The sequence below is a fragment of the Cynocephalus volans genome, chromosome 4 (assembly GCF_027409185.1).
Source record: "Cynocephalus volans isolate mCynVol1 chromosome 4, mCynVol1.pri, whole genome shotgun sequence".
NCBI lineage: Eukaryota > Metazoa > Chordata > Mammalia > Dermoptera > Cynocephalidae > Cynocephalus > Cynocephalus volans.
Window position 1 is genome coordinate 4,646,787 of NC_084463.1, and position 10,449 is coordinate 4,657,235.

Here is a 10,449-nt window from a genome sequence, read left to right on the forward strand (position 1 = left end):
TAGAAGAAGGAACAATTAAGATACATAGCATGTTGTGAGAATGATGATACACTAAATGTGGCTGGAGTGAAGTTTGTATGTAGTTGAGTATCTTGAGAGATGGATTGGTAGGAGATTTTTAAAAACCAGGCTACGGAGTTTTGACTTTAGTTTGTTAAGTGATGGGAAGTAAATGAAGATATATTTAAGCGGGACATGATCATATTTGACTTTTGGAAAGATAATTTCAGGAACAATTTGGGAAGCAGTACTGGCAGCAGAAGACAAATTAGGGGGTATTATAATAGTTTAGATGAGAAATGATGATTATTTTGAAGTATTAGTGGAATTTCCAGGTAGAGTAGACATTTAATATGTAAGAAAGAAAAGAGTTTGAATATAATCACAGAGATATAGAGTGTTCAGCAAATAGATTTCAGTAGAAGTCATTGGACTGGAGAAGGTTCTGATCTTACACACCCTTGATAGAAAGGACTAAAGATAGAATTGTACAAAATGCTAGCATTGAAAATTCAGGTCAGAAAAAAACTGAATAATCAACAAGTCATGGAAAGTAGGATGTAGAGATATCTCGGAAGCCACGGGAAGAAAAAATTTCATGAGGGATGTAGTGCTCAACAGTATCTAACATAGAATGGTCAGATAGGATGAATGCTGAAAATGGGCCTTTGAATTTAACAATAGATCAATCTTAGAGATGTAGGAAGTACCCTTTGGATAGAATGGAGGAAGCCAGATTGTAAAATGGCAAGGATTGAATGAAAGTTAAGGATGTGTGTAGATGAAGAATGTGGAATTATTCTCCAAGAAGTTTAGAAGTGAAGGGAAGGATGGAAAGAAGTTTGCTGCAGAGATAAGAGACATACCTTTGGTTTTTGCTTTCTTAAAAGGGGAGAGGTGTGGGCCGAGCCCGTGGCGCACTCGGTAGCGTGCTGCGCTAGGAGCGCAGTGACGCTCCCGCCGCGGGTTCGGATCCTATATAGGAAGGACTGGTGCACTCACTGGCTGAGTGCCGGTCACGAAAAAAAAAAAAGGGGGGGAGAGGTGTGATCATGTTAGATACTCCAGATATATGAGAAAAACAAGATGATTGAAATAGCAGGGGAAATCATTATGTATGTATGTGTTTGGTAGCATTGGCTTTAGATTGAAGGCATGTTAACTTTTCTGTTGAGAGAATAGGAAAGGATGAGTGCTAATAGGAAAGTCTTAAGCTAGAGGGGAAAGAATTTGAAGGAAATTATGTTTGCTATTCTGTTTTTCCTGAGAAATGGAAACCATGTTCATTTGCTAAGAATTGGAAGGATGGTAACTGGTCCTTAAAAAACATAAAACAGGTACCATGGAAATAAGACCAAGACCTGACTAGAAAGGGATAAGTAAAAAAGACATTTCAAACAGTATAAGGGGTATTTTCCTGAAGTAACCATCCTAAAATTGTAGTGGAGCCAATAAATGTCATCATATAATATTCCAGCAATCCTCAACATCCCTAGAGTTGAAGTTGTAGTTTAAAATGGTAGGTGTGCATACGACCCAGCCATCCCACTGTTGGGAATATACCCAGAGGAATGGAAATCATCAAGTCGAAGGTATACCTGTTCCCCAATGTTCATCGCAGCACTCTTTACAATAGCCAAGAGTTGGAACCAGCCCAAATGCCCATCATCAGATGAGTGGATACGGAAAATGTGGTACATCTACACAATGGAATACTACTCAGCTATAAAAACGAATGAAATACTGCCATTTGCAACAACATGGATGGACCTTGAGAGAATTATATTAAGTGAAACAAGTCAGGCACAGAAAGAGAAATACCACATGTTCTCACTTATTGGAGGGAGCTAAAAATTAATATATAAATTCACACACACACATACACACACACACACAAACCGGGGGGGGGAAGAAGATATAACAACCACAATTATTTGAAGTTGATACAACAAGCAAACAGAAAGGACATTGTCGGGGGGGGGAGGGGGGGAGGGAGAAGGGAGGGAGGTTTTGGTGATGGGAAGCAATAATCAGCTACAATGTATATCGACAAAATAAAATTAAAAAAAAATAAATAAATAAATAAAAAAATAAAATGGTAGGTGTGGTGGATGGACAAGGGGACAAGGAGATTTGAGGTTACTGAGTAGAGTAACCGTCCTTGGAGTCTATACCCTTGGGCTAAGTAAGGAAGGAAGAGAGGCTCATAGTGTAAAAATCCCAATTGAATTCAAAAACTGTTTAATAAGAATAAGGAGGTCAAAGGAGAAGTTTTTATTACAATGTATAATTTAAGGATTTTAAGACAGTGCAGTTTTAGGAAATTATAAGTTCTGCAGTATAATTCATATAAGTGGTTTGGTAAGATGGGATAAAATTGAATTCCATAAAACAGAAAAATACAATTGAAATAAAAAATTTCAACAGAAGAATGAGGGGAGAGAAGAAAGAATCAGTAAACGTGGGGACAGAACAGTAGAAATTACCCAATATGAACAATAGAGAAAAAAATCATGAGAAAATCTTCAGCATCTAGGGCTAGACAGAGTTCTTAGACTCAGCACCAAAAGTACAGTCCTTAACTCTGAAAATTCAACAGTAGGAAAATAAAAGAATCCAATTATAAAATGAGCAAAAGGCATGAACATACATTTCACCAAAGAAAATATTTAGTAGCACACAAAAAGATGTTCACCTGCAGTACAAATGTGTATAGCAGCTTTATTGATGATAGCCAAAAGCTGGAAATAATCCAGATGCCCTTCAGAGGGAAAATGCTTAAACAAACTGTTAGTTCCATACCATGGAATACTATTAAACAATAAAAAGAAACAAAGTATTGATATACAGAACAGTTTGGATGACTCTCAATATAAGTGAAAAAGGTAATCCCAAAAGGTTACATACTATATGATTTCATTTCTATAATATACTTGAAATGAGGAAGTTATAAAAATGGATAATAGATTAGTAGTTGCTAGAAGAACAGGGGTTGGGGAAAGAATGATAGGTCATGGGAGAGAACTAGGTATAGCTGTAAAAGGGCAGTGTGCAGAATCCTTGTGGTGGAAATGTTATGTATCTTGACTACAGCAGTGTCAGTACCTTGATTGTGATATTGTACTAGTTTTACAAGATATTACAATTGGGGGGAAAATGGGTAAAAGATTTATGAGATGATCATTCTGTATTATTTCTTACAACTGCATGTGAATCTATAATTATATCAAAATTTTAAGTCTCATTACATTTTTTTAAATATACATATGTATGTTCTACATTTTAAATTCTACTAGTCTTCATTTTTAAAAATCACCCTTTAACCCAGATGGAGATGAAAGTAGGCAGAGCAGAAATAGAATAAAATACTCTGTTCTAGTGCTAATAGAATATAAGTGACAAATTATTTGTTGCCTTTGCAAAAGTTCATATGCCAGTTGGGAAGAAAGAAAATTAGCTGTCAAACCTCCTAACTTCACTGTGTTTTTTACTTTAGGGGTTGCTTTTGAACAGGGCAAAATTCTTCCTACTCCTGAAAGAGTTCCTTTTAGACTCACCAGAGATATTGTGGATGGCATGGGTATAACTGGTGTTGAAGGTGTCTTTAGACGGTAAGTGATACAAGGTAAGGGAGGGCAGATGATTTTTGGTGTCAAAATTATTTGGATTATAGATTGTATAGATTATAGAATTCAGTGCTAGAATTATATCCTAGTGCTTTACCAGTACTAAGGAAAAGATCCTGGATAAAAGCAATAATCGTTTCCCCTTCCTTCCAGACACTTGGGACTAACCCAATATAACATACATACTATCATTCCTACCCACCTCTGGAAGCCACCCACCTTTACCTTTGATGCCTCTGTCCTGGTTAGCTCTTTCTTTTTACTGATCAGAACTACTGTTGGGTGCTCATTGTTGGGGATATAGAAGAGACTATATTTTTGTTTTAAGGGAGCTTATATTCTAATACAACTTCCTACTAAAAAAGCTTTGCAGTTCCTTGTAGCTTTCCTGGCTTAGGTCTTATGTACTCAACTTTTATTGGGGCAGATTCTATCAAAGTGAACTAATAATTGTCATAGTAATCAAAGACTGAAAGAAAGGTTTCATAGTAGTATAGTGATATTCTTATAAATGATAAGCTTATGAAATAGTCACATATATGTTTGTATTCATTTCAGAGACATCTATTGATAGCCTCTCTGCCAAGTATTCTGCTCTTCGAGATAATAAATTGGGAATTATTAACAAGAATAGTTTCAGCATACTACACATGGGTGTATATAAAGAAAGATATATTGAAAACATTGATGTGTAACAAAATCCGCATTTATAATGTGTTTGGTTCTGTAGATGCTGTGAGAAAACTATGGAAGTTATGAGAAACTCTCAGGAAACTCTGTTAACCATTGTAGAGGTAACGTATATTATAAGGAAACCTTTGTGTCCCAGATAGACTGTGTATTTTGTTAAGAAGTCACCAATTTGAAGAGCACTGCTTCACTTTAATATCGTGGGACAATGCTGGGCAGGCAGAGGGAGGAGGTTGCACACTAAGCATCTTCACACATCAAAAAATAGTGGTTTAGAAATAAATGCCTCCAGTCCTCTCAGGTTTCTTGGAATGTAATAGCATTGTAAGTAATCTCTAGTCTTTAGTACATAAGTCAACTCTTTGACATCATAGACATCCTATATGGTGTTATTTTCAGAATGGTTTCCATTAGGGTTTAAAAGAAGTCAATAATTTATATCTCTTCTCCCTGCTTGTGTTCAAAACTAAGTAGTCAGACAGCTGGAGATGAAAGTGTCAGCATTGTTATTGGAGGAACATGGCTTAGGAGTGAGGTCCAAATTGGTTTGTTCGTGGTGCTCTCTTAGTGCCCCTCTGCTGTCTTAACTTTGGGACAGCCCACCTGTGTGAGGGTTTGGACCTGCAGAACATACACAGTCAGGATCACTGCCTTATGTTGATCGAGGGCAGGAAGGGAAGGAAGTCAAACAAATTTCCAGTGGTTGAGATGTTAGCTGTACCCAAATGAGGACTGGGTACCTATGGCAGTCATTCACCAACCTGCTCAGGGTATGTGGGACTCAGGAGGTGTTTCCTCTACAGGAAAACATGGGAAGTAGAGCAAAGGCATGCCTCCCTTACATTCTTCAGCTTTTTGTTCCTTTAACCTTGTGCTGCTGGACCTGGCTACACATTAGTATCATCTGTACTGCTTTTAAAAGATATTAATGCTGACTAAATTCAAAGCAAATTTCTAGGGACGGAGCAGGAATATTGGCATTTTTAAAGCTCTCCTACTGTGCCACTAGGGTTGAGAATCACTGTCCTCTTTCACTGGCGTTAACCATTAAGCCTTTGGTCAAGGACGTTGGGGCTATATCCCTGGGAAGATGAAATTAACAGTCTATCCGGGTGGTCCTGTGGCCACCTTTATGAACCAAGGTGTCTTTGTAGATTTCCTTTGGACTGCTGATAGTAGTATGTATTTTGCTACAAATTTTGCTGAAATGGTCCCAATAGTATATTTAAAATTAAATCCAAGGCTATACTGTTGCCAAGGCCGAAAATACATTCGATTTTCTTTTTCCCATTTCAAGTGATGTTCATACACGTTATTCATTACAATTTGCTATTGGTTCTGCAGTAAGAATGAATGATATAACATGGATGCCTCAATAATGTAGAAATTAAAGTCTAAAATCACATTATCTTGCCCTTTAGCGTTTAAGAGAAAAAGAGTTCAAACTTTTCAAATTAATTTAAGGTCCAAAGCAGTTTAACATATTTCCTGGTATTTTGCTCTACTTAGTCTCAGTCAGAAGGGTTTTTTTTAATGCTGGGGTAGATCTGGGAGTGTCTTCAGTAACTGTATCATGAGTTAACACTCACTAGAAGGGGGTAGTTCCTTTAGGGTCTCAGAAGTTTTATTAATTGAATGCCAAATTGCTCATGAACCTCATTGTTTAAAGAGTGGGAGGAGATCAAGTTAGAGAAGTGACAGTGGCCAGATCACCTAGGAGTTCCTACATCATTTGTAAGCACTTTGGATTTACTCTAAGTGAGGGTTTTGAGTCTTGAGAAGTGATTCACATCTCTACCTACAACAACTAGGTCACTTCTAAACACACCCTCTAATGCGTTGTGCAGTTTACACTGATCAACCCGATTCTCCCTCTGTAAATCTGTCCAAGTTTCCTGAAATCATTTGGTGTGGTTGTCCCAATCTTCAAGAGTAATTTGCCAGTTGGACTTTCTGTCTACAGCGTTAGAGGGTGCTTCTCAATAGTGTTCTGGGTCCCAATCCTCTGGGATGTTATTCCTTTCCTCTCTTGGATTTATTTCTTTTCCTCTGTTAGATTTCATTGAGCCACAGTCACTATTTCTGATCTAATGGGAATGAAAACATCTCCCTACTTCCTAAATCCCTCTTGCTGAGCACTTTGACTTGGGTGCAAGTCTCTTTCCTTCTCATTGTATTTCTCTCTCCTGGCCTTCAAGATCTCCTTTTCTTCATAATGGACCATCCTGTCCTCCAGAATTTTATCTTTTCTACTAAGGAAATATCTCTGTCCCTCTTCCTCAATGATGCTTAGCCAAGGGCAGTTTTGTGTCCTAGAAGATAGTTGGCAATGTCTGGAGAAATGTTGGGTTATCACAGTTACGGGGGAGTTGGTGAAGGTACTGTTGACATCTACTGGGTAGGGGCCAGGCATGCTGCTAAACATCCTACAGTGCACAGGCTAGCCCCACATCAAAGAAATGTCCAGCTCAAAAATGTCAATAGTGCCAAGACTGAGAAACCCTGCTCGTTTTTTTTTTCCCTTTTTTTTCATGCTCTAGTTCAATCAGTCTGTATTCCTTTATTGTTTTCATCCACTTCTATTTTAATGGTAAGACTAAAACATATTTTTCAAACTACTCTAGTTCCTTCTTGATTCCAATGTTTGCAAATATGATTCCTGACACAAGCCTTCGTTTTGAAATAATTGGTGGTATTCTCTACTTCAGTCCAAGAAGACCATATAGCCTATTACAGAGGCCTCCATTCCTTTTGATTAGTTTAATTAAATATACTTCCCTTTTGTGGGTGAAGCTGGTGTGGATCTCTGAAATCTTAAACCATGTCAATGCCCAAGTTGAAGTCACATAGGAGCCCTTGAATTTATGAACAAGCCACATGTAACCAAGGTCAATCCCTCCACAGTTTTTAATGGCCCTAGAGGATGCTCAAAACAGCATTTAAAAAAAAATAGATTTTGGTACTGCTGATCATAGTACATGTCCTGGAATTAAACATAATAAAGGTATTTTATAGTCCCAACCTGCATATATTCTGAGAAACATAGTAAAGGTAGTAGCAAAAGGAATTCCAACCTTGTGATGTGGAATCATTTGTCTCTGTAATTGAGTCATCACTTATTACTAAGACTGTATGGCACACATTTGCTAAAGCCTGACTATTAAAAAAAAAAAAAAAAAAAAAAAGTTCTGTGCTTATAAACACCAAGACAGTTAGCTGTCCTGAACTGCCAACATCAGAAATCCCTTATAACCTCACTTTCTAAAAAGCCACTTGCTCTGGCCATGTCAGTTATTTTGGTATCCAAATTCTGCTCCTTATATGTATCTCAGGATTCCAACCACAGCACCAGACCTTGGGGATTGAGGAGGTTTCAGTAAATTTCACTCTTTTTTTCTCTCCACAAATTTAGAACTAATTAAGAGAAAGTGAGCCATAGGAGTAAGGTGGAGATTAAAATCACCAGTCAGGGGCCGAGCCCGTGGCGCACTCGGGAGAGTGCGGCGCTGCAAGCGCGGCGACACTCCTGCCGCGGGTTCGGATCCTATATAGGATATGGCCGGTGCACTCACTGGCTGAGTGCCGGTCACGAAAAAGGCAAAAAAAAAAAAAAAAAAAAATCACCAGTCAGGTTGGGGAAGAAGGAGTGGGGTGAATGAGAAATGAATGGACACAAAGAATGATTACATATTGAAATAATTAATAAGGTAACTACCCTGATTTGTCCATCACATATTGTGTACAACTATTAATAGTCAGCTTTGTGTCCTGCAAATATGTATAATCAATTATGCTTCAATAAAAAATAATTTTTTAAAAAAAATGTCAGGTTTATTACTGATAAAACTGTTGCAGAACATGGCTTATGAGTGAGGTCCAAATAGACTTGATAGTACTCTCCCACAACCTAATACGTTGGGACAGCCCACCTGAGGGAAAATTGGGGCCTACAAAGCAAATGCCCTTCCTCAGGATCATACTGGTCAGTAGTAGAAAGAGAGAGAAACTGACTAGTGCTTATCTCCTTTTAATAGATTAGTTTCTCCCAGTCAGGAAACATGGGTCAGGATATGTCACCCCCCAACCACGAGGAAGAATGAATTCAGGACGGGATGAAAAGCTTGGAGTATTATGCTGTTGTAGTTTCCTCCACAGAGAAATATGAAGCATGTGTGATGTTTGCTCCCCATCTCCCATCAACTACCATGTGACTGGCCTCTTACTTTTATAGTAGTGATTCTACTTCACTAAATGATCAAAATGCACATTGTTCATCTAATGTATATATTCTATTTAGGTCCTTCTGTATGATCCACTCTTTGACTGGACTATGAATCCTTTGAAAGCTTTGTATTTACAGCAGAGGCCAGAAGATGAAACTGAGCTCCACTCCACTCTAAATGCAGATGACCAAGAATGCAAACGAAATCTCAGGTGAGCAGTATTTTAGAAAGAATCTATTGTCAATTGTTCAGATTTTCTTATTCCCAAGACCCTTTAAAACTGTTCCATCTCATTGAAACCTTTGTGTTTTTGTCCTTAGTGATATTGACCAGAGTTTCAACAAAGTAGCTGAACGTGTCTTGATGAGACTGCAAGAGAAACTGAAAGGAGTGGAGGAAGGCACCGTGCTCAGTGTGGGTGGACAAGTGAATTTACTCATACAGCAGGCCATGGATCCCAAAAATCTCAGCCGACTTTTCCCAGGATGGAAAGCTTGGGTGTGATCTTCAGCATATACCTTACCCTTGAATTCAACCTTTAGAAATTATATTTCAGTCTTCATTTTTAACCCACCCATGTACTTTGAATAGGGATTAATATTTAACTGTGTTGCGTTTTTTTGTTCCTTTCTTGTTTTAATTGCACCCAAAGATGCTTTGATGGTCTCAAGGAATATCTATGCTCTCACACTATAGAAATAATTGTTATTCATGCTCTACTTCTACGCTAAACACTTAACGAATATGAAGGTACATCAAAAAGTTTGTGGAAAGATTCATATTATTTTTTAAATTCATTTTTCCACAGACTTTTTGAAATACCCTCGTATTCTCAAGTATATTCCTTGTTATTTTCAATAGGATCACTGACTTACACATTAGCTGGAAACAATGGAAGCAGCAGGAGTGATGGTTTTTCCTTTGGTATGAATTGGAACAAATAAATATACTGCTACTTTGAGGTGGCTTTTAATTAAAACTTGTTCCGCAGATACTATATGTGAGTGATAAATTATTTGATAATGTAGAAAGGAAAAAAACTTCACATTTGTAACCATCTATCATGATAATGCTACGTTAAAAATAAGAAACAATATTGAACACAAAGTAGTATTTAAGAAATGTGTTTGGATTTTCAGTAGCAAGATCACCCACTATTACTAAATAAGGACGCTGTTACGGAGAAAAAATTTCAAAGACACAGTGTAGTTCCTTTTTGTGGGTGGGGAGGAGGGTAGCTGGCTGGTACAGGGATTGAACCCTGGACCTTGGTGTTATCAGCACTATGCTGTAACCAGCTGAGCTAACCATCCAGCCCTGTAGTTACTCTTTCAAAAAGATGTATGTTGTACCATTTCATTCTGTTCTCTTTATTTCTGTATTGTCCATAACTTTATCTTTCTCTGATGCTTTCATATATTCTTCTAGTTCATGAATTTTCTTGTCAGCTTTATATAATCTCTACTTTAACCTATTCATTGAGTTTCTTCTTTCAAAAATTGTTTTTCATTTCTAGCTATATATCATTCTCCAGACTGCCTGTTGTTTTTTGATGTCTAGTTTTATTGTTTTTAACTTTCAATTCCTTTTATGTCACTAATCATTTTGAACATCCATATTTTATAGTCACTGTAATAGTTCTATTAGATCAAGTTCCTGCTATTTGTATCTGTTGATTCTTGTACTTGGTGAACTGTTTATCCATTTTTGTCATTTTGAAAGGTGAGCTTACTTTCAGCACGGCTTTATCTGTGGGAATCTTGAGTGACCTGGGTTCCTTCCAGATAAATTTTGTGTCTGCTTATGTCACATTCCAGAGCTGTCACTGACACAAGACTACTCTTACTTTAATTTCTTGGCTTCAGGGTTTCCATACCTCAGGAATAGCATAAATTACTGAGGGGAGAGTA

The 10,449-nt window shown here is 37.5% G+C and overlaps 1 protein-coding gene across 1 annotated transcript in view; it reads left to right on the forward strand.

Annotated features, from left to right (window-relative positions):
• Positions 1-10,005, forward strand: part of LOC134374714 (serine-protein kinase ATM) — a 132,364-nt gene extending 122,359 nt beyond the window's left edge. The window contains exons 60-63 of the mRNA XM_063092642.1: positions 3,497-3,611; positions 4,357-4,420; positions 8,614-8,750; positions 8,860-10,005. Coding sequence (XP_062948712.1) covers positions 3,497-3,611; positions 4,357-4,420; positions 8,614-8,750; positions 8,860-9,043 — 500 coding nt within the window. The 3' untranslated portion in view covers positions 9,044-10,005. The remainder of the gene's footprint in view (positions 1-3,496; positions 3,612-4,356; positions 4,421-8,613; positions 8,751-8,859) is intronic.
• The last annotated feature ends 444 nt before the right edge of the window (positions 10,006-10,449 follow it).